The sequence below is a fragment of the Prionailurus bengalensis genome, chromosome A1 (genome assembly GCF_016509475.1).
Source record: "Prionailurus bengalensis isolate Pbe53 chromosome A1, Fcat_Pben_1.1_paternal_pri, whole genome shotgun sequence".
Classification (NCBI taxonomy): domain Eukaryota; kingdom Metazoa; phylum Chordata; class Mammalia; order Carnivora; family Felidae; genus Prionailurus; species Prionailurus bengalensis.
The window spans coordinates 175457246-175481285 of record NC_057343.1 but is presented as its reverse complement, the minus strand read 5'-3'; the positions used below and the strand labels follow the sequence as shown (position 1 = coordinate 175481285).

General features: G+C 49.2%; 1 protein-coding gene across 1 annotated transcript in view; it reads left to right on the top strand.

Moving 5' to 3' along the window:
• Nucleotides 1-24040, top strand: part of HRH2 (histamine receptor H2) — a 53668-nt gene that overhangs the window by 11081 nt on the left and 18547 nt on the right. Inside the window, exon 2 of the mRNA XM_043595560.1 lies at nucleotides 11014-12592. Coding sequence (XP_043451495.1) covers nucleotides 11517-12592 — 1076 coding nt within the window. The 5' untranslated portion in view covers nucleotides 11014-11516. The remainder of the gene's footprint in view (nucleotides 1-11013; nucleotides 12593-24040) is intronic.

Genomic DNA, 24040 nt, shown 5'->3' with positions numbered 1-24040 from the left:
TGACAGCTAGTCAGTGGCAGCTCGTTATACTAAATAGCTAAGTACACATTCTCTTTTCTATGGAATATACGTATTTTGCAAAGCACTTATTATCCAGTGGGCTATGCCTCCAAAACAGCGTGTATAGGGCTCTGTATGTTTTTAAATGGCTGTGACTGGTTGGCAAATTATTTGTAAGATAGTAAGTCCCCCATCATTGGAGGTATGCAAGGTGACTGGGGATGACTACCTTTCAGGGATGCTGAACAAGGGGTTCTTGACCACCAGGTGGCCCCTGAATGTTGTTTCTACCCAGAGCACTCCTATTTTCTTATTTGGGGAGCTCATGATTGCACCCTTGCCACCCCCTCTATGCATACACACATACACACATACATAAAGTTGCTGGAAGAAACCTTTGAGATATTCTAATCCCATGTCCTCACTTTCTGCTGAGGAAAATTAGGATATGAAACTTGGAGGTAACATAGCAAGTCAGAATCGTACCAGGGACTCAAACTCACGGTCCAAATTCCCAACCCCATGCCCTCTCCACCCCACCCCGGCCCCCTGGGCAGTTTGCCCTGGATGGCAGAGATTTGGTTCCCCTTGCAAACATTGGCAATCCAGGGTCTCACCTCCTTCAGGAGAACCAAGGCAGAGTTTTCATTTAGCCCAGTCCGTCCCCTGCCCTGAAAAGGCCTTCCCCAGGCCTTTCCCACACTTGCCAAGCTGCTGCTGGCTATGGACTTGGGCCAAATCACAAAACACCATAAATCTCAATTTCCTTATCTAGAAAATGGAAATGAAGAATGGAATGCCCATAATAGGGTTGTTGCAGAGATTAAATGGGATAAAGTATATAAAGTACTTAGAACATTGGTTGGCACTTTCAAAGTACCCAATAAATGGGATACGATATTGTTATGATGGCTGTTTTCAACGTGCATTTAGTCAATCCGATAAGTATTAATTGAGCCCTCGTTAAGTGCTTGCAGGGAGCGAGACAGAGTGGATCCTAGCCCTCATGGCTCCTGTGTTCCAGTGGGGACAGGGAAATAGCGAACAAGTAGGGAAGCAAGAAAAATGCCGGGAAAAAAAGATGTGCTGTGCGGAAAGCCAAGTGGAGGGGGTATGATAGAGGTGAAGAGAGTTGTTTCTGAGGGTCAAGGAGGGCCCCTGTGCAGAACTGATCTTTGTGGCAACACTGGGACATCCAGGTCAATAGCCCATCACATCGCAGGCAGAGCCCCAAGGGGGAGTGAGCGGCATGTCCGAGGCACTGGAACAAGGCCAGGGTGGTCACGTGCCCACTGAGGCCGTGGGCATAATGTAGGAGACCAGAGAGGTAGGGCGCAGAGCCTACAGGGCCTTATGAGCCAAGGTGAGGGTGTCACAGTATAGCATTGGCAAGAGAGGAGGGAGCCAGTCAAGAGCTGTCATGAAAGGCCAGGCAAGAGGGGCAGTTGGGTGGCTCAGTTACGCATCTAACTCTTGATTTTGGCTTGGATCATGATCTCAAGGTTTGTAAGCTTGAGGGCCTCGTTGGGTATTGCACTGACAGCTCGGAGCCTGCTTGGGATTCTCTCTCTCTCTCTCTCTCTCTCTGCCCCTCTCCTATGTGCACGCACGCTCTCTCTCTCAAAACAAATAAAGAAACTTAAAAGTAAAAGTCCAGGCAAGAGATGATGCTGGCTTGGACTAGCACCAAGATGGCGGCAGGGGCCAAGGAAGGTGGCCACATCCTAGATACACATATTTCAGAGGGAGATTCCCTGGGCTCCCTGGTAGGCTGAATGTCAAGGATGATGCCTACGCATTTAGCTGAGCACCTAGGTGGACGAAAGGGAAGCAGAAGGTGGAAAGGAGAATTGGGGATCTCCCCCAGCCCCACACTTCCCAATCTTACATGCACTTTGTGCCCACAGTATCCAGAATAGGTGAATCCAAAGAGCCAGAAGGCAGGCTGGGAGTTGGGAGAGACCAGGATAACGGGGGATGGGGAGTTACTGCTGAATGGGTGTGGACTTTCTCTTTGGGGTGATGGACGTGTCCTGTAGCCACAACATTGTCCATGTGCTGAATGCCACCGGATTGTACACTTGGAAATGGTTGGCTTTATGTGATGTGACCTTCACCTTCATTGAAGCAAAAAGGAAACGAGAAATAAAGTTTCTCAGACAAACGGTAATAACTAAGGGAATTTATCGTCACCAGATGTGGCTCGGGTTCCCACATCGACCCCTGGAAGAGGTCAGGCGAGCTGCATAGGGTGTCGCATTGAGAAGAAGACGCCCTCGCAAGAACTGGTGACACACATAGGGAACGAGCTGGACCAGGTACATACCTTGGGTAGGTGTGGAACCTGTGGACACTCAGAGACCATAGAACCAGGGCTGGCTCAAAGCCCGCTGCCTGTCTCCTTACCAGCTCTGTGCACTTGACAAGTGACCTAACTGCTCCAAGCCATTTGTCAAAACAGGAACGGTAATCATCTTGGCCTCACAGAGATAGGAGAATTATCTGTAGGAGCTCAGCACACAGAAGTGATCTGTGTCCCAGCTTCTGGTCCAGGTCACCTTCTCCCTAGGTATGATGCCAGAGTGATAACATTCATCATAATAAAATGTCCACTTTGACCCGCCTCCCTCCGTCCCACTCTGGACTAAGGAGGGGGTGGGGCTCTCCCCAACCTGTGTCAAGCTGCCCCAGCTTCCACACAACGTTCAGATCCATTCGCCTCTCAGCCGATGCATAGGGGCCCCACCGGTGGTGGCAGGGGGGTGGCCATTCTTGGAACACGACACTTTTTTTATTAAAAATTTTTTTCTTGCACATTTATTTATTTTTGAGAGACAGAGTGTGAGTGGGGGAGGGACAGAGAGAGAGGGAGACACAGAATCTGAAGCAGGCTCTAGGCTCTGGGCTGTCAGCACAGAGCCCGATGCGGGGCTCGAACTCACAAACCATGAGATCATGACCTGAGCCGAAGTCGGACGCTCAACCGACTGAGCCACCCAGGCCCCCCTGGAACACAGCACTCTTGAGGACGGAAGCAAACACAATGCCCGGCTTTGGGCCCCTGGAGGCAATGGAAGTTGGGACCAAAACTCAGATGACTGGGAGTCTAGGACCTTTCTCTGTAAGAAGAGTCTCAACCAGAAGTCTTTTCCTGCCTACAGGGCTTTTATGAAACACCCAGCCCACTGCTGTGAAGGAGCTAGAAATCTCCACCACACAAATGAAAGACCAACGGGAATGTTATCGCGAAGCAGGAAGAATGTTGTGCCGCAAATGCCCAATCACACCATCTCTTTGAAAAGCCCAAGGATCGTTCCTTTCCCCACAGGAAAAGCTAAATATACAGTGGCCCACGATAGGGACTCTAGAGTCCGACAGACCTGGATTCAAATCCACCTAATGGTGTTGAGACTTGGGGCAAGTTCCTGAACTTTTCTGAGCCCTGGTTCCTGCATTTATAAAATGCAGAAAAGCTCTCTTGCTTCAAGATGTGATAAAGAGTAAATGAGGTGGTGTATACATCGAGAGCCCTGGGCCTGTCGCGAAGTAAGCATTGTCTATGCGGTAACGAGGAAGAAGAGTGTCCTCCTGTCCTCATTGATTGGTGGCTGACTGGGATCAGGAGAGATGTGTTCCACACCTTCTACCGGTTTCCTGGACAATCTTGAGCCTACTGATTGAAGCTTCAGTGGCTCCCTATTGCCTTCAGAACTAAGTCCAAACTCTTCAGCCCTCCAGCCCCGGCTCCACCTTCCCCCTAAGAATCAGCCAGAGAGGTTGGCCGAGGCCAGCTCATATAGGGTGTGGCAGGCGCGGTTATCTTTACGCTCCCCGCAGGGGAAGCAGCGGAGGGCATGGCATGACCAGCCTGACTCCAGACCTGTGCAGTGATTGTGGGGGAGTGGGGGGAGGATGGTCCCTGAGGGCCGTGAGCTTGGAGTGGAGGACTTCTTACAAAGGGCCCTGCGGACCGAGTGGACCGAGTGCCAGCCCTGGCCCGGAGCCCTGACCAACCACGTGGTCGATCCTGCTCCTCAGCCTGATCTGATCACCCAGCCCCCGTGCCTCTGCGTGCTGTTCCCTCTGCCCAGCGTACTCTGCCCCTTCCCTCCTCCACCTGTCGGACCGTGTGGCTGCTAGGTGTTGAAAAGGTGATACCTACCCAAGGTACAAAAGATTCCAAAAGGTCACAAAGGGTGCATGGCGAAAGAAGTCTCACTCCCACGCGGCTCGGCCCCCAGGTCCCCGCGGGAAGCAGCCCACCTTGCCCTTTTGGCAGGTGGCCTTCCTGAGCCAGCCGCGTGTGGATGCATGGGTACACACACACACACTCCCCCACTCGGCACATGTTTGGAGACCATCCCATGTGGGCGCAGACAACCTCCTCCGTCTTTTCGATGGCGTCATTGCTCTGTCCTGTGCACTTTTACACCACTTCCAGCTTTTGCTAACACAGTCAGCACCGTGGGGAGTCACGGGACAAATTCCTAGAAGCACAACTGCTGGGTCAGGAGTCTGAGTGTTCTTAACACTAATGGGGTTTTCCAGGCTTAGTAAAATGTTGCCTTCTGTATATGTGTGCGAGCGTGCACACACACAGCTGTCACCTGCCACCAGCCAGAGTCACACTTCAGTTTTTTGAATTCCTGCAGCTCCTTGTTGCCCCTACCGTGGGGCTTGGCTGTGTCCGAACCACAGGGGCTGGGACCCGCCGTGTCCACTGGGTTTGCATTCCCTGCCCCGGCCCCACAGCTTGCCTCAGGCTCCCGAGTGATGGTAAGAAGGAGCCCCCAGGGCTCCTAGCGTGTCAGCATTTCTTAAGCGGAGCTGCGCATTGGCTGGCATCGGTAAGTGGGAAGAAAAGGACCCTGGGAGGACCAAGGTCATTTCCATTCCCGCCGTCTGAGCCTTAGTCACGCTTGCTCAGCACCCCGTGTGGGTATGGCCACTCTGGAGCTTGCAAAGGCTTGTCTTCCCTCCTTAAAGAATAAAAAGTTGCCCCGTGACATAACCCCCATTTCTCGGGCCCTTTTGGGACTCTGACAGGGGCAGAGCTCCTGAGGGTCTGTTGCTGGGGCCACTTTCTGATGTACTCAGCAGCAGGTACGTAGGACATTTGAAATGGCCAGTTATAGGGGGAAAGTTCTAAGAAATTATGGCTCATAAAGACAAAGAACTGCCTTTCCAGGACCCAGTGACTTCTATGTCTCTGAACCCACAGTGGTTACTGGGTGTGGTCAGCAGGGCTCAGCTCAGGCCCACCCCCCACTGCCACACCCCATCTCCTCGTGTAAACAGCAGGGCAGCGAGCCTCTTCCTGCCTCCAGTCACATCACTACGCTTACACTCCCCCTCTACCCCAGAGGCCTTGCATCGGAGCTCTTGTGGGAGCTGTTCCCTCGGTCTGGAACCTGTTTGTCCCCCATTTTCATTGAGTTGGCATCTAACGTCTCAATTCAAATATCTCCTCCAGCTTTCAGTAACTAACTCCTGGACCCGGGCAGCTCCCCCATTATATAATCTTTTTGGCTCCTTTCTATATATAACTTTTGCCTTTCTATGTCCCCTTTCTATATATAACTCTTAAGAGAACTGTAATTAAATGAGCAATACTACAGTGAATTACTTAATATTTGTCTCCCCCACTGTAGCAGAAGCTTCTAGATGTTTCTGTCACGCCCACTGCTGTATTTAAAAGCCCAGTACAGTGTCTGCCCCTGGAAGGCACTCAGGTGCTCGTGAATGCTATTTCCCGGCTGTGCAGCTTTAGACAATAATACAGATAACATTTGGTGAGAACCTACCATGTGCCAGGCAGTAAGTGTTTTTACAGACTCTTACTGTGCGTTTCCACATCCACCACGTGAAGGAGGGCATATTATTTTACAGACTTTACAAATGAGGGAACTAAGGCTCAGAGAGGTTGCAGGAAAGTGCCCAGGGTCACAAAGCCTTTATATGACAGCACTGGAATTAGAACCCTGATCTGTCCAAAGTCCCCGCTCTCAGCCCCTGGGACTCTCCTTCATTTCTCTGTGTGTCAACTTTTGCAGAATTAAGGGGATCAAATCACCCTTCTTCACAGGATTGCCTACTGGTTCACCCAGAAGGTACCTAGCATACAGGGGTCGTCTGATGAATACCGTTTTCTTTTCCTAGTATAAAATTATTGCCTGGAAAATCAGATTCATCTGTGAGGCCAAGTGAGAAACCCAATCAGCCAAGCCTTAACTGATCTCCCCCAAATTGCTGGCAGCTTGCACAACGCCGGCTCCCCAGGTGGCTCTGCCCGGAACTCAGGTACGTAAACCTTGAAAGAGGAACTTCATTTTGCTTCCCAGTGAAAAGAGAAAAGAAAATGCTGGACTCGGTTTGATAAAATTTGAAAGGAGGAGACCTGAGCCTCGAGACTAGTGGCTTTTCTAGATGGCCTCATGCCTCTAGTTAGCAAACAGAATGTACAACCAGTGACATTTCCTCTGTGAGGAACAGTGAGAGGGAAGTTGAGGCATGAAGTAGACTTGGGCTTGCCTCCGGGCTACCTCTGTGCTGGTGGGGTGGCCCTCGACCGTATTCTTTGTGCTGTGTGGGAGGAATGCAGAGGGAAATGATATTCTGGATCCCACCCACCACAACTCAGTTCCTGGGGAGACACATTGTGATGCTGAATCACCAAGGATCCCCCTAGAAGGAGAGTTTTCCGGGGACACTGAAAACCCAGCATTCTACCCAGTGTGCCCCAGAAAGCACAAGCCTGTGCCAGAGGTGGGTGTAAGTGGGAGGTAGAAGTGAGGGGGCAAAACAAATGCTTCTGGGCTTCTGGACGAGACAGCAGAGGAGGCCAGGCCTTGAAGGAAAACCGAGGACTCACCAGTCAATAGAAGAGAGGAGGGACATTCCCGGCAGTGAGAACAGCATGTGCAAAGGCACTGAGTCAGGATGGGCCTGGGACTTTCAAAACCAGGAGGAATTCAATGTCACCTGCACTGTATTTCTCAAAGTGTTGTCTTGGGACACGAAATTGCACATGGCAGACAGAAGCTGAGACTAAAGAGAGAAGACAGAACCAGGTCACGAAGAACCTTGAATGTCACGTCAAGGATCTAAACTTAGAGACCAACCGAAGCTCGTAATGGAGAGCAATCAGACCTCCTCCCGCACAGAGCCCAGCACGGTGGGTTTGAAAGACATCAGAGAGTGCAGTGAGTGCATTTATCACGCTGGGCTGGGGCTGCTCCGGAAGGCTAATTGGCCAGCATGCCCCCGCAGTGCCTCGCTCTTTGGTATGGCTGCATCTGCTAGGTGATCACTGCAGGTAAAGGTCAGAAGCCTCCCCGGGGGCAGTGCAGGGTACTGCCACCCTGAGCAAATTCTCCCAAAGGTGCCTTTTCAAAGGCTATTAAGACAAAGATGAGGAGAGGAAGCCGTGCGACTCGCAGCTGTAACATCCGCGGTCAGCGTGCAAGATGAGTAGAGGAAGTGGCTGGAGCCTGTTCTAATGACTTTCAATTAATTTTCACACACACACACACACACACACACACACACCGAATGAGAGGTAGAACAGATGATTATCTGGTCTTCGTGAACAGTTGGATAAGATCTGTGTTAGATAAGATTGTGTTGTTTTCTCAACTTTTTGCGTGTGAAAATTTTCGCCATAAAATGCGGGGAGAAATAGGCCCATCAGACGCTCACCGGACCCACTGAATTCTGTGGTGAATACCTGTAGATTTCCAAGGTGGGGAAATCACACACACACACACACACACACACACGCACACACTCACACACTCCACATACCCTGTACCTCTCCTGTTACATGGACAATAGAAAATGTTGGATGGATGGATGGGTTGACGGGTGGGTGGGTGGATGGGTGGATAGGGGGTGGAGAGAGGTGGGCAAGATCCAGGCCCTGTGGGGAGGGCAAACACAAAGCCATATTATACTATAAGGTAGCAGGTGCCAACGGTATAACTTGGTACAAAGTACAGGCGTTCAGGAAAGCTCCAGAGTCTTTGAGCGGTGCCTTGAAAGGAGTGTAGTTAAAGTGAATACAGGAAAGAGCAGAGCTCCAGGTGAGGGAGACAGCAAAGGCAGGTGTGAGAAGGGCTAATACATCTGGGGAAAGCCTGGGTTGCCTCAGTGGCAAAGTTAGGGGACAAGTACAGGAGTGTTTGGTGAGATCCAGCTGGAAGGATGGGTTGAAGTCTGATCGAAGCACAGGCATGTAAGGCAGGCTGAGGAGTGTGAGCTGAGTTTGAATCCAGGCTCTCTGCTCACTTGCTAGGGCTGTGACATCCCTTGGCCTCTCTGAGCCTCCGTCTCTCAGACATTAAATGGAGCAGTGATTTCGCTCACTCTTGAGTCATTGTGAGGATGAAATGGTATTTCATTTAGTATGGGATCTCACCGTGCCCAGGGCTATCCTACAGTAAGGAGGTGCTGTAATGTCCCGAGCCATCCCCTGCTGCTGGGCACTCTGATCGTTTCCCACTTTTTGCCTCTTGCAACCCCCCCCCCTCCCCCCGGCACAGAATCCTTCATACATCTTAGCGTGACAGAGGCTATATTGCCACAGCCTGGGTTCTCAAAAGAACGAATTAGGTCTAAGCGACCTACCGGGGCATCCTTAGGCAATGAAGAAATTAGGGAAAGGAGGTCGCTCAGGATTGTGTAGTGTGTGTGCCTGTGTACAAGTACAAGCACGGGGAAGAGACTGGAAGGCCCCCATCATACCAAAGCGTCAGCAGCAGTCACCTTCTGGGCCTGAAAGTCTGGGTGTGCGATAGCTCGAACCGTTGACCCTTCCTGTATACCTCAGCATACTTGGTTTACTGCCATAAGCATGGCATTGCTTTGGAAGTTTGAAAGGAAAGCTCAAGAAAGTGTTGTGGTTTTGTTTTTTTTTTTATGTTAGCTGTGATGATGAAAATAATGATAATGATCTTATGGTGCCGTGGCCCTCTAGGGCAGTCACTCTACCCAGAAGGCACAGGATGGATTAAGCTCCAGGCGAACGCATATCCGTCAGATGCTCACCTGCCTTCACGAGAGGTCACCGGAAACTTCTGGGACCTGGGCTGTAAAATAGAAACTCGGCAGAGTGGTTCTTCTTTGAGACATCCCGAGAAACGCAACTACCGCTGCTCTGTTCATCGTTGTGCCCCCAGCACCTAGAACAGCATTTGGCACGTTACGTTCTGAAAGAAATATTTGCTGAAAAGAACAGACAGAAGGAAGAGAAGGAAAGAAGGGAGGGCAGATGAAGTTTGAATTATGTGAGAGACTGCTTCGATTCAGATTTGAAAACCCCGAACGCTAATGAAAACATTGGTCCCAGGGCACAAATACCTATACCTGTCTAAGAGGTATACAGAGACTCAGAAAAAAATTGCTTTTGGAGACAGGGATGCTCGAAAAAGAGAGCTTTGCGGCTATCCCCCCCACAGTTAATTAAATGTAACAGTGAGAGCCATGCTGCTTGTGTTATTTATGTAATGAAAAGATCTTCTAAAAATAATACCCAGAGGCCCAGCTCGCAAGGCCTGGTGGTTGAACCAGCTGGAGTGGCGGAAGGTGACCAAGAGGCCGTGATCCTCGCACCAACACAGTGGTTACGATTAAATGATGCTTCTCGTATTCAGGTTGCAAAACCGCTCCAGGCCAGAGCCTAAGAGAGGCTTAATTTTTGTCACATGGCGATTAGCTTGCTTCTGAGAGGGGGGGTCTACCGTCAGCTTGATTTCTGCACGCTCCCAGGTTGCGGTAGATTGCCTGCTAGCTGCTGTCTGGAAAATCAGGATCAGCTTGTGTGAAAGGGAATCATCAGGGCCTTAGCTGTTTTCATCAGTTGGGATCATAGGATGCCACCAGTAGGAGGGAGTCTCTGGGATTTAACCAGGAAGTATTGTGTGTGCAGCCATTCTGTTGAAGTGGGGTTTGCATGGGGACAGGTGGAAGGAAGGTAGGAAGGATGGGAGGGAGGGAGGAAGGAACTGGAAACCACCAAAATACTCGTGATAAGGGCATAATAGAATAACCATGGCCAGCCACCCCACGGGCTGCTTGCTGTGCAGCCATCGGAGAGGCTGAGTGAGCTCTGTGCTGGCTGACCGACGACGTGTGCTGCTATATAAGAAAAGTAAGATTTAGAGAGACGTTTAGAGCAGGTGCCGCTGGCGAACTATGACAGCGGGCAAAATCTGGCCCTCTGCCCGGTTTTGTGCAACCTGTGAGCTCAGGATGGCTTTTACCTTTTTAAATAGTTTGGAAATCGTTTTTAAAAAGAGTTAGAAAAAAAAATCAAAAGAGGAACACTGTTTGGAGACACGTGAAAATTACGTGAAATTCCCAATTTCGGCATCCATAGTAAAGCCTCCTGGGAGCGCAGCCACACTCACTCATTTGCACCTTGTCTGTGTAGGTGCCCTCGTGCTACAGTGACAGGGTTGAGTCATTGCAGCAGAGACCTTGGGGGTTGCACGGCGGAAAATACTGACTACCTGGCCTGCTCCTGAGAAACTTTGTCAGCTCCTGGCTTACTGTGTGGTGACGTTTTGTAAAACCCACAGCGTCAAGTTCTCAGTGCTTTATCAGAGTAAATTCATTACATTTGCTGGTTTAGTCATTCATTTTATCATTTATCCATTAGATGCTTAATGCCTCCCTGTGGGGTCAGGCACTGGCGACCAGCAGTGAACAGCAAATGCAGTCTCTGTTCTTGTGGCTAGAGTCTCTGTCTTAGTTCTTTCTTTCTCCCGTATAAGTATCCACTCCAGCCGTATCTCACTACGTGACACAGTGGTCCAGTCCCTTGCACTCTGCCTCCCTTCCTCCTCCCACTGTGTATCCTGATTGCCTCAGTCCCTCCTAAGGAGAGGTGTCCAGATTGGCCCTGTGCCTCCTGGAGCCTCGCCGGGAGATCGAGGTCTAGACGGATTCGCCTTGAATCAGTCACGCTCTTAGTCTGATTGCAAAGTGTTCAACACTTGACCCTTGCATTTTCAGCTCCTGTTCTCCAATGGTCCTAAGAGGCAGACGCAGCAGTCCTTGACCCCCGTCGCATGGGTGGGAGCATCCATCAGCTATGGAGAACGATGTGGCCACATCTCCACGCGATCTCTCCTGCATAAAACCAAAGCCACCTCCAGACACATGCTCTGGTGCCTCAGTCTCTATGCAAGACCTGGAGAGTGGAGACCTGCTTCAGTCCTTGGAGGAAGCTGGCTCTGCAGGGGGTAATTCGAGGACTGGAATTTGAACCAAGAACCTTCTCTCTTCCTTCGCTCTTCTTCATTCGTGTTCATGCCCAATACCTCCTCGGAGACGGCTCTATTTATTTCTAGAAAAGCAGTACTGCGGCAGTCATCGTAGCCTCCCCATGTCTGGACATTTTCTTGTGGCTCTCCCGGAAGCCTAGAGCCCAGTGATTGACACAACTGGCACCCGGGGGAGCTGAACGAGCAGCGGCCAGGGGCCGTGGGCAGAGGAAGGAGCCGTGAGGTTCCAGGATGGTACCTAACGGCACAGCCTCTTCCTTTTGTCTGGACTCTCCCCCATGCAGGATCACTGTCAGCGTGGTCCTCGCTGTCCTCATCCTCGTCACCGTCGCCGGCAACGTGGTGGTCTGCCTGGCTGTGGGCCTGAACCGCCGGCTCCGCAGTCTGACCAACTGCTACATTGTGTCTTTGGCCATCACTGATCTGCTCCTTGGCCTCCTGGTGCTGCCCTTCTCAGCCTTCTACCAGCTATCCTGCAGGTGGAGCTTCGGCAAGGTCTTCTGCAATATCTATACCAGCCTGGATGTGATGCTCTGCACGGCCTCCATCCTTAACCTCTTCATGATCAGCCTCGACCGGTACTGCGCTGTCACGGACCCCCTGCGCTACCCTGTGCTGGTCACCCCAGTCCGAGTGGCTGTGTCTCTTGTCTTAATTTGGGTCATTTCCATCACCCTGTCCTTTCTGTCTATCCATCTGGGGTGGAACAGCAGGAATGAGACCAGCAATTTCAACCACACCATCCCCAAGTGCAAAGTCCAGGTCAACTTGGTGTATGGCTTGGTGGATGGGCTGGTCACCTTCTACTTGCCTCTGCTGGTCATGTGCATCACCTACTACCGCATTTTCAAGATTGCCCGGGATCAGGCCAAGAGGATCCACCATATCGGCTCCTGGAAGGCAGCTACCATCGGGGAGCACAAAGCCACAGTGACACTGGCCGCCGTGATGGGAGCCTTCATTATCTGCTGGTTCCCCTATTTCACTGTGTTTGTTTACCGTGGGCTGAGAGGGGATGATGCCATCAACGAGGCCTTTGAGGCCGTCGTTTTGTGGCTGGGCTATGCCAACTCGGCCCTGAACCCTATCCTGTACGCCACACTAAACAGAGACTTCCGCACGGCATACCAGCAGCTCTTCCGCTGCGGACCTGCCAGCCACAATGCCCACGACACTACTCTGAGGTCTGGCAGCTCACAGCTGGCCAGGAATCAAAGCCGAGAACCCACGCGGCAGGAAGACAAGCCCCTGAAGCTCCAGGTGTGGAGTGGGACAGAGGTCACAGCCCCTCAAGGAGCCACAGACAGGTAACCACCCAGCCATTTGTATGCAGGACAAGTGCATGGGGAGGGGGACCCACTAGTGGTAACCCTTAGGTGGCGGCTGTTCACCAGGTGCTGGTTGAACATTCTGTGCTGGGAACTCTTCGTGAGCACTTTGCAAACCTCGTGGGGTTCCGTCCTCCCAAATCCCCCCGAGGTAGAATCTTGTACCTTCATTTTTAAAGGACCACACTAAATCTCAAAGAACCTGGCCAGGGCCACTCAGCTGGGACCTGGACAGAGGCCCTCTGACTCCAGAACTTGTGGGCCCTTTTTTCTAGCTACGTTGTCCTTACAATCAGGAGCCCTGAGTTTGAAACCCAACTCTGCCGCTTGGTTCGTCATCTGAAGTGTTCACCCAGGCTTTCCAGGACCACCTTCAAATGGCCATGCGCTGATGCTGCCACCTGGGGGGTAACCACAAACCCAGCTCGGTCCACATTCGCTGAGCATCTCTTATGCACCAGCTCTTATGCTAGGGGCACTCGGGTCAGAAGAGAAAGAGGACTGGCCAAATTGGGAAGGCACAGCCTTGAAGGTCAGGCTAGGAGCTTGGACCTTATACCATAGGTCTAAGGGGAAGGTGGAAGGATTAGAAGCAAGGGTGGGGGTAACCCAGGCAATTCTGGGCTTTGTATAGAGAGCTCTGGTTCCCTGTAAGGTGTGGACAAGAGGGATGAGAAGGGGCCATCGGTGAAGAGGGGTGTGGCACTGGCCCCTGAGAGAGGAGAAGGGACTAGAGCAAAATCTAGGAGGCTATAAAAAAAATAGGCTCGGAGAGCATTGGATGTTAGGGGTACAGGAGATGCAAGAGAGAGGACGCCCCAGGATCCCGCCTCCAAGAGGTATCCAGGCTGAAAAGATAAAACAGGATCAGAATGAGATGTAGATAAATGCACTGGTGGCAAAGCCAATGCGGGGTATTAAGGGAAACCCCATCAAACACTTGAGTGGCTCTGAGGAAGCTCACCCACTGCACGGAGAGGGTGTTTACAGGTCTGGGGGAGCTCTAGCTGTTGAGAGGGGTGAACGAATGGGCACTGGTAGAACACCTGGCACATTGCAGTGCTCAACAGATGTTGCTTTCCTTACTCTTCCAACAGACCATGCCAGAATGCTGGTCTGTGTGACTGACCCATCCACCATTCCATCCATCTGTCCCTCCATCCACATATACATCCATCTGTACATACATACATACATACACCTGTCCATCCGTCCATCTACCCATCCACATATACATATATACATACACCTGTCCATCCGTCCATCCGTCCATCCACATATACATACATACATACATACATACATACATACATACATTTATCTGCAAACATTTATCAACTTCCCACCACATGCCTGGAACTGTGCTGAGCACTAGAGATGCAGAAGTGACATTTTGGGCATTCATTGTGATGAACAGGATGGAAAGTCAACTGCATAGCCCCGGTCTCAGCTTGGTCCTTACTCGCGCTGCGGTTTGAGCAAGTCCCTGTCCCTCCTGGGCTTCAGTTTCCTCATCGCATAGAGTGTGGGGTCCGTCCTCATGCAGCCTGCCCTACTCACCTCCCAGGGTTGCCCGATGCACAAGTGAGCCAAGAGATGTGAACAGGCTCTACAACCCCAATGGGACGTTTGTCTCCTTTCAATAATTGAGCATCGGACTTGAGAAAAGCTTGGACGAATGCTGCAGACCCACACCCTCTGGGTTCTGATCCCTGGGGAGTGCTGTGGGAGCAAAACGGCCCAACTGGACCCCTGGGCCTCATGGTCCCTCTGGTCCTGGCAGCAGCCAAGTATGGAGTGTCCCACCATAGACCTGGATCCTGGGCTCTCCACCCCTCCACTGCTAGCCTTCTGGAACAAGCCTCGTTGCTCCTGCTCCAGCCTCCTAACCTTGAGACTCTCCGTCTCAGATCCGTCCCCCAAACCACCCAGCAATGTCTCTCCAACATGCAGATCTAAAGACTTCCACATCTGGCCCCGATGGGTAAGACCCCTTCTGACCACGTCCTTCCACATTCCCTCATTCAGAAAGCGACCTCGAGTACAAAGCTAATTTAGCTCGTGAAGCAAAGAACAAAGCACGGGGCGTAGACCTTGAAGGAGGGCTTAGACACTTAGAAGCCCATTGACACAATTCAGCGTAGTCATGCATGCCACTAGCCACTGCTCTTACCCGTGTGATCCCCTGGTTAATAGGCTGCCTTCACCCCTAATCCTTAGGGAACAGCATTCAGTAAGTACTCAGCCACAAGAGCTGACACTGGGTACCCACTGGGTGCCAGCTTTACATGTTTGCCATTGTTTCTGTGTGTGATCATTCTGTGGGCATCCTGTCCCCACCCTTGTGCCGGGTGCTAAGGGTGCGAAGGGACATAAAGCAAGCCCCCCACCCCACCCCACCCCAAGCATCGGTCTCACCACCTGTAATCGCTCATGGTCTGGTTGCAGAGTAGACGGGCAGCAGTTCAGTGCAGCACTTGCCAAGGATCGCAACCCAGCGTGCTGGGTGCCTGGGTGAGGCGGCTCGTGGCCCAGGGAGCCCATCCCAGGGAGTAGACCTCTGAGCTGAGCCTTAAACGGGGACGGGAAAGACCTTATTCATCCAGGGTGGTACTTTCGGCCTCGTGACCTCATTTCGCTTTTCCCACAACCCCATGAAGTAGGTGCTTGTTTAATCTCCGCTTTACAGATGGGAAAAGTGAGGCTCGGGAAAGTGAAGTAAATGGCCCAAGTGATGCAAGCTACTGTGTCGCCAAAGCCACATTCTGAGCCACATTCTGAGTAGAGAGATAGCAGCCCCCATTACTGGCTGTCCTCTGGGTGCTGGGCGCCCTGTGTATGCCCATCTTTTCTTCTGACCTTCACAGCCACCCTGGGAGAGGGGCTCGGAGGCTGAAGCCAGGCTGTGCCTGCCCCGATCACGCATAGTGGCCACAGAGCCAAAGCCTTCAGAGCACATGTTCTGTGTGGCTGTGGCCATGTTCTGTTCTCCAGGCCTTGGAAACGGTGGGCAGAGGGGTTTGGCAGAGGAGGATGGTGAACTGCGTGGAGGGTTTCACACAACGGTGGGGACCGGGGGGCGCAGGAGGCCAAGAACAGCCAAAGGTTGATTTTCACGCTGAGACTGCCAGGGTATCAGGGCCTCATGTGGCCCTCCATCAGGTTGGCTCCCAGCTTCCCTGATGACCGATAGCACTGACCTGACCAAAGGCCCTTATCACTGCTGAGGTGGGTGGAGGTCTGAGCTGAGAATTCTGAAGGGACTACCTGGGCCTGCCCTTGGAGCAGGGAGGGACACGGTCAGCCAGGGTGCCAGCCAACGGGAGACTCTAGGAGGGAGGGGCCCGGCTGGCCCCTCCTCCCTTCTCTGTGGCCTCTCCTGCCCCTGATTGGTTGCCTTCACCCCACCCTCGTCACCTCTCCCCATGTGCTGCCCCGCCCCACTCAGTGGCCTCCACGGTTCTTCCTGGATAGAGGGGTCTGCAGCCGTTTCCTAGGGCTTCTGTAGCAGATGACCTCAAACTTGGTGGCTGAAAACAACACAGAGTGATTCTCTTAACAGTTTGGGAAGTCTGAGATCAAGGTGTGGATGGGGCTGGTTGCTCCTGGAGACGTCAGAGGAGAATCCACTTCCTTGCCTTTTCCAGCTACTCTCCTTGGCTCACGACCCCTCTCTCCCATCACTTGTCCCTCTTGTCTCCTTTGTCATATCCCCCTCTCCCATCTGTAGCCAGATCTCCTGCCTCTCTCTTATAAGGGCTCTTGTGACTATATTTAGAGTCCACCAGGATAATCCAGGATAATCTCTCCGTCCCGAATTCCTTGACTTAATCACACCTGTGAAGTTCTTTTTTGCCACATAAGGTAACGTGCTCAGGTTCCAGCGATGCGGATGGGGACATCTCTGGGGACCATGTTCAGCGACCACAAGGCCCAGCTCCTCACCTGGCATTAGAAGCTCTACCCTCTTCCTGTTTCTTGCCAACATCCCACGGCCCACACCCACCCTCGACCCACTTCTGCCATTGCCAAAACAAACCTCTCAGCGCCCCGGCTCCCCAGGCACACAGCAAGGAATTGCTATATGCCAGCCCTGCTTGAGGCATAGCAATGAGCGAATCACAGGTCCTCCTCCCTGAGGGGTGTTATTCTAGGGCAGTGGTTCTCAGAGTGTGGGCCCTCAGCCAGCCGCAGGCTTCCAGAAGCAAAGTAGCCAGCGTCGGGCCACACAGCCTCAAACATGGAATCTAGGATTCCAGCCCAAGCTTGTCTGACCCCAAAGCTTGGGGTCTTTGCACAGTAAATGCTACCTGGACTTAAATTTAGCCTGGATTCAGTGCTAGTCCCATAGATACCAGATGAGGGAACGAGGACACCGGGAAGCCAGTGACCTATCTGAGGTCCAAGGCAAATACTGGAGGAGCTAGGAGTAGACAGAGTTCTTTGGGCCCCTGCCCAGGGCTCTTGGGTCCTTTTTCTACATGCTCATTTGCTCTGGGTAATCTCCGAGGGCAGGGAGATAATATTCATGGGCACCTGGAGTATCAACAGTCTCGCTTGGGTGTGGCGCTTCCTCATTCCGACAGAGCACCTGCAGGCTGGAGTCAGAGCTCAAGAAAGACCCTGGGAGAAGAGATGCAAAGGAAGGCGAGGAGGGCAAGGTGCTTTCTTCTCCGAGGCCCCTGGTCAGCTGTCCGCTCAGGCCCCCCTCCCCATCTGCTCTCCCTCCCTCCGCAGCCAGAGAGCAGATTTCCACTCCTGATGCTCTTGGAATAAAATACAAAGGTCTCATCCTGACCTCTCAGGCCGTGTACCCCACGCACCCCTGCCTCAGTCCAGACTATCTTATTCCTCTTGATGCCTTCTGTGTGTTTAATGTCTGCACCCCCGGACAGCATGCTCCCCAAGGGCAGGACTGTGTCCGTGTTGTTCACTGTTGTATCCCTAATAGGATGGGCACAGTAATATTTGTTGGATGAACGAATGCATGAATGCATGAATGCGTGAATATCTAGTTCTGGTTTCCCAAGAACTCTAAGAGGTGCATAATGCTGCCCTCACTTCAGAGATCAGGAAACCAAGACTCAAAGAGGGAAGTTCCAGGAACTAGTGGGAGGCAGAAATTCCTGGTTCCCTTTTCTAACTTGGATGTCACAACGGGCCTCCCTCCAAATAGTGGTGTCAGGGGCGGGCCTCACAGCAGAAGCCAACCACAGGCTCTGAATCAGGTGTTGGAGAGGGAAGACACCCCTAACGGTAACCCAGCCCTTCCCCCTGGCCGTGTTACACAGGAGCCCAGAGAGGTGAGGTAACTCGCACCGAGGGCACAGAAAGGGAGCTTCCGAGAGGGGTGGGGGCCCACGGTTCCCGACAGCCTGCTGCTCTGTGGCTGTCCGTGATGTCTCCCCGGCATGTCCGGGTTTGGCCAGAGGTTGGCGGCACAAGAGAGCGGGGGGGTTGACTTCATCTGCTGCTCCAAGTTCGGCCTCTGCGGATGCAGCTGGCGTGAAAGAGTTCCAGGAGCCGTGCGCGCATTCTTCTTAAGGAGTGTTGCTCAGAAAGGAAGTTTCCCATAGCTTATCCCGCCAAGAGCCTCGCTTTGTTTACTCTTATCGTTTGGGTTCTAAAGTAGTCTAACTTTTTGGCACACTGATTCCAGCATTTCTTAACAGCCTTTATGGTGCTTTTTGCAGAGGTGCCCAGAGCAGCTCCCCCCTAACGAAGGGGCCTGGCCGCCCCCCTGCACACTGGAATCCCACTGGCTGCTTTGTTACCTCTGCCTCTGTGCCTGGCTGTTACCCAGCAAAGCTGCTGGGGTATTCTCCTGCTTCTGGTGTGGAACTAGGGAGCCCCAGTAGAAGTCCCACCCCACCACTGCTTACAGGTTGGTGTGGGTTTGTTTCTGGGCTCTCTATCCTGGTCCGTTGATCTATGTCTGTTTTTACGCCAATGCCATATTATTTTGATTACTGTAGCGTAGTGGTATAGTTTGAAATCCGAGTGTGATGCCTCCAGCTTTGTTTCTCTTTCTCAAGATTGCTTTGGCTGGAGAAAGTCTTTCATGGTTCCATACAAATTTGTTCTAGTTCTGTGAAAAAAGCCGTCAGAATTCTGATATGGATTGCATCGAATCTTGCTTTGGACACTATGGACATTTTAGCAATGTCCATTCTCTCAGTCCATGAGCATGGAATGTCTTGACATTTATTGGTGTCTTCAATTTCTCTGGTCAGTGTTTTATAGTTTTCAGTGTACAGGTCTTGCCCCACCTTAGTTAAATTTATTCCTAGGTATTTTATTCTTTTTGATTCAGTTGTTAAAGACACTGTTTTCTTAATTTCTCTTTCTGATAGTTCATTATTACTGTAGAGAAATGCAACAGATTTCTGTATGTTGATTTTGTATCCTGCAACTTTACTGAATTCATTTAGAACAGTTTTTTGGTGCAGTCTTTAGGGTTTTCTGGATATCGTATCATGTCATCAGCAAGTAGCAACAGTTTTACTTCTTCCTTTCCAATTTGGGCGCTTTTAATTTCTTTTTCTTGTCTAACTGCTGTGGCTACGACTTCCAATATGGTGTTGAATAAAAATGGCAAGAGGGGACATCCTTGTCTTGTTCTTGATCTTAGAGGAAAAGCTTTCAGCTTTTCACTGTTGAGTATGACGTAAGCTGTGGGTTTGTCATATGTGGCCTTTAATATTGAAGTATGTTCCTTGTATACCCACTTTCTTGAGAGTTTTCTTGTATCATAAATGGATATTGAATTTTGTCAAATGCTTCTTCTGCATCTATTGAGATGATCATGATTAAAAAATTTTTTAATATTTATTTATTTTTGAGAGAGAGAGAAAGAGAGAGAGAGAGTGAGCAGGGGTGGGGAAGGGGAAAAAAGAGAGGGAGACTCAGAATCCAAAGCAGGCTCCAGGCTCCACACTGTCAGCACAGAGCCTGACGCGGGGCTCGAACTCACAAACCACGAGATCATGACCTGAGCTGAAGTCGAACGTTTAACTGATTAAGCCACCCAGGTGCCCCAATCATGAATTTTTGTTAATGTTTATTTATTTATTTTGAGAGAGAGAGGAAGGGAGGAAGAGAACATGCATGAGCAGGGGAGGGGCAGAGAGAGAGGGAGAGCGAGAATCCCAAGCAAGTTCCATGCTGTCAGTGCAGAGCCCAGTGCAGGACTTCAACCCACAAACCGTGAGATCATGACCTGAGCCAAAATTAAGAGTCAGGTGCTTAACCAACTAAGCCACCCAGGCACCCCAGAGATGATCATATGATTTTTATACATTTTTTTGTGAAAGTAGTGTATCACATTGATTAATTTGAGATGAACCATGCTTGCATGGTTGCATCCTTGGAATAAATCCCACTTGATCATGGTATGTGGTCCTTTTAATGTATTGTTGAATTTGACATGCTAATATTTTGTTGAGGATTTTTGCATCAACGTTTATCAGGGATATTGGCCTGTAATTTTCTTTTTCTCTATGGTGTCCATGTCTGATTTTGGATCAGGGTAATGCTGGCCCTAACATGAGTTTGGAAGTATTCCCGCCTCTTCAATTTTTTGGAAGAGTTTGAGAAGGGTAAGTATTAAATCTTTAAATGTTTGGTAGAATTCACCAGTGAAGCTGTGTGGTTTTGGACTTTTGTTTGTTAGGATTTTTCGGAGGGAGTGGGAGGGGGGAATTTTGATTACTAATTCAGTCTCTTTAACAATTGGTAATCGGTCTATTCCAGTTTTCTATTTCTTCATGATTCAGTTTTAGAAGATTGTATGTTTCTAGGAATGTATCCATTTCTTCCAATTTGTCCAGTTTGTTAATGTATAATTGTTCTTGGCAGTCTCTTATAATCCTTTGTATTTCTATGCTATCAGTTATAACTTCTCTTCTTTCATTTTTTATTTCACTTATTTGAGCCTTCTCCCTTTTTCTTAGGATGAGTCTGGCTAAAGGTTTGTCAATTTTGTTTCTTTTTCAAAGAACCATATCTTAGTTTCATTGGTCTTTTCTTTTTTTTCTTTTTTTTTTTTCTTTTTTTGGTCTCTATTTCATTTATGTCTGCTCTGATCTTTATTATTTCTTTACTTCTACTAACTTAGGGCTTCATTGGTTCTTCTTTTTCTAGTTTCTTTAGGTGTAAAGTTCGATTATTTATTTGGGATTTTTCTTATTTCTTGAGGTAGGCCTGTATCCCTATGAACTTCCCTCTTAGAACTGCTTTTGCTGTATCCCATCAATTTTGGATTGTTGTCATTCCATTTTCCTTTGTCTCAAGGTATTTTTTTTTGTATTTTCCCTTTGATTTCTTCCTTGACCCATTGGTTGTTCAGTAATATGGTTTTTAATCTCCATGTATTTGTGATTTTTCCAGTTTTCCTTTTGAAATTAATTCCTAGTTCCATACCGTTGTGGTCAGAAAAGACGCCTGATATGATTTCAGTCTTCTCAAATTTATTGAGACTTGTTTTGTGGCCTAACATGTAATGTGCCCTGGAGAATGTTCCGTACGTGTTTGAAGAGGATGTGTATTCCACTGTTTGGGGATGGAATATTCTGTATATATCTTTTCAGTCCATCTGGCCTAATGTGTCATTTAAGGCCAGTGTTTCTCTGTTGATTTTTTTGTCTCGATGATCTATCCATTGATGAAAGTGGAGTTTTAACGTCCCCTACAATCATTGTATTGCTGTCAGTTTCTCTGTTGGTATTGGCTTTCTATATTTAGGTGCTCCTCTGCTGGCACATACGTATTTATAAGTGTTGGCATCTTGTTGTGTTGACCCCTTTGTCATTACATAGTGCCCTTTTATTGTCTTTTATCAGTCTTTGTTTTAAAGTCTATTTTGTCTGATATAGGTAGAGCTAAACCAGCTTTCTTTTCATTCCCATTTCCATGGAATATCTTTTTTCACCCCTTCACTTTCAGTGTGTGTGTGTGTGTGTGTGTGTCCTTCGATCTGAAGTAAGTCTCTTGTAGGCAGAATATCGTTGTCTTATTTTTATGCTTTCAGCCACTCTGTGTTTTGTTAGAAAATTTAGTCCATTTACACTGATTGGTAAGTATGTACGTACGGCCATTTTGTCAGTTGTTTTCTGGATGTTCTATAGTTCCTCACTGTTTTTGTTCTTCTTCTTTCGCTCTCTTCCTTTGTGGTTTTATGCCTTTCTTTAGTGTTAGGTTTAGATTCCTTTCTCATTATGTTTTGCTATAGGTTTTTGCCGCATGGTTACCATGAGGTTCACATAGAATAGTGTATACAGATGTCTCATTTGAGTTGATAGCAACTTAAACTTGAATGCATTCTAAAAACTCTATATCCCTCCCCCATGTTTTATGATTTTCATGTCATATTTCCATTCTTTTATTTTGTATATCACTTAACTAATTATTATAGTTTTAGTTAATTTTACTACTTTTATCTTTTAACCTTTATACCAGCTTTAGGCATGGTTAATCCACTACCTTTACTGGTCATATTTTTACTTCCACATATTTTCTTGTTATTAGTTCGTGCCTTTTCTTTACAGCTGAAAGAAATCCCTTTAACATTTCATGTAAGGCCACCGGTGATGAACTCCTTTAACTTCTGCTTGTCTGGAAAACTCGTTATCTCTCCTTCAATTCTGAACAATAACCTTGATGAGTAGAGTATTCTTGGCTGGAAGTTTTTTTCCTTTCAGCAATTTGAATATATCATGCCACTCCCTTCTGGCCTGCAAAGTTTCTGCCAAGAAATCAGCTTATGATCTTACGGGAATTCTCTTGTATGCAGGAAGTTGTCTTCTCTTGCTACTTTGGAGATTCTCTTTTTAGGTTTTGACATTTCAATAATAATGCGTCTTCATGTGATTCTCTTTGGTTTTATCTTATCTAGAGCTCTCCAAGCTTCCTCGATGTTTGTTTCTGCTCCCAGGTTAGAGAAGTTTTCAGCCATTATTTCTTCACACAAATTTTCTGCCCCTTTCTCTCTTTTCCTTCTGGGACCCCTATAAAGCAAATGTGACTCTGCTTCATGTTCTCCCATAAGTCTCTGAAACTATCTTCGCTTTTTAAAATTCTTTTTCTCTCTTGGTGGGTTCTATTGCTCTGTCTTCCAAGTCACTGATCTGTTCTTCTGCTTCATCTGGTCTGCTCTTGAACCCCTCTAGTGTATTTTTCAGTTCCATTATTGTATTCTTCAGCTCTGTCACTTCTGTTTGGTACTTTCTTGTATTTTCTGTCTCTTCATTGAAGTTCTCACTTCAGTCCTTCTCCTAAGAATCTTCATGATCATTACTTTGCATTCTTTAACAGGTAGATGATTGTCTCTGTTTCATCAAGATCTTTTTCTGACATTTTGTGTCTTGTTCTTTGATTTGGAACATATCCCTCTGTTTCCTCATTTTGCTTGCCTCTCTGTGTTTGTTTCCATGTATTAGTCAAAACAACTACCTCCCCCAGTCTTGAAAGAGTGGCCTTATACAGGAAATGAACCTTATCATTCAACCTTGCCCCAGCTCTTACTTGTCCCTCAAACCTTTGTGATTGTCTGAGTAGCCTGATTTATTCTCTTTTTTTTAATTTTTTTTATGTTTATTTTACTTTTGAAAGAGAGAGACAGAGGAGCGTGAGTGGGGGTGGGGTAGAGAACGAGGGAGACACAGAATCTGAAGCTGCCGGCACAAACCGTGAGCTCATGACCTGAGCTGAAGTCAGACGCTTAACCGACTGAGCCACGCAGGGGCCCCATCCTGATTTATTCTTGATAGGCCTCTGTTGTTGAAGGTATGCCCAGACCTGCCAGTGTTCCAAAGGGAGTAATCATAGGCAACACCTAATTTCAGGCTGATTGGAAGCCAGATCCTTAAGCAGCAGCTTTTTAAGTATGCGAATATATATAGTCCTGTGGGACTGTAATTGTAAACCTTGCTGGCCTCCAGACCACGAAATCTGGAGGTGTCCTATGGGCAACTGTTGCAAAAATCAGGGCTCCAGGCAAGTGTGTAAGCTCTTTTCTAAGAGATGCCAGTGAGCTGTGTAAAGGCCGAGGGAAGGCTTTCTCCTTGCCTACATTCCCTGAGAGTGCCTCGGTAGCCTCTAGATGTCTGGCAAACCTGAAGCCTGTCCCACGGGTTAAAGCTCTAGGACAAGTAGATGGGCTTTTTTCAGAGGCCGGGGGGACTTATGTTTCAGTCTGCTGTCTGTGCAGTGCCCTGGGTATAGTAGCCTTCCCAGAACTGTCTGGGTCCCACGGGGCCCGGAAACACAAGCACCTCTGGCCACAAGGGGCAGGTGATCGAGGGGTATCCCCCATGTGGATGGCACTTGCCCACCAGCTTTAATGAGGCTGTCAGAGAGTGTTGAGGCTGGGGCCTACCTAGCTGTGCTAGCAAGGTAGAGGGAAAATGCAAAAATGGCGCTCACCAGCAC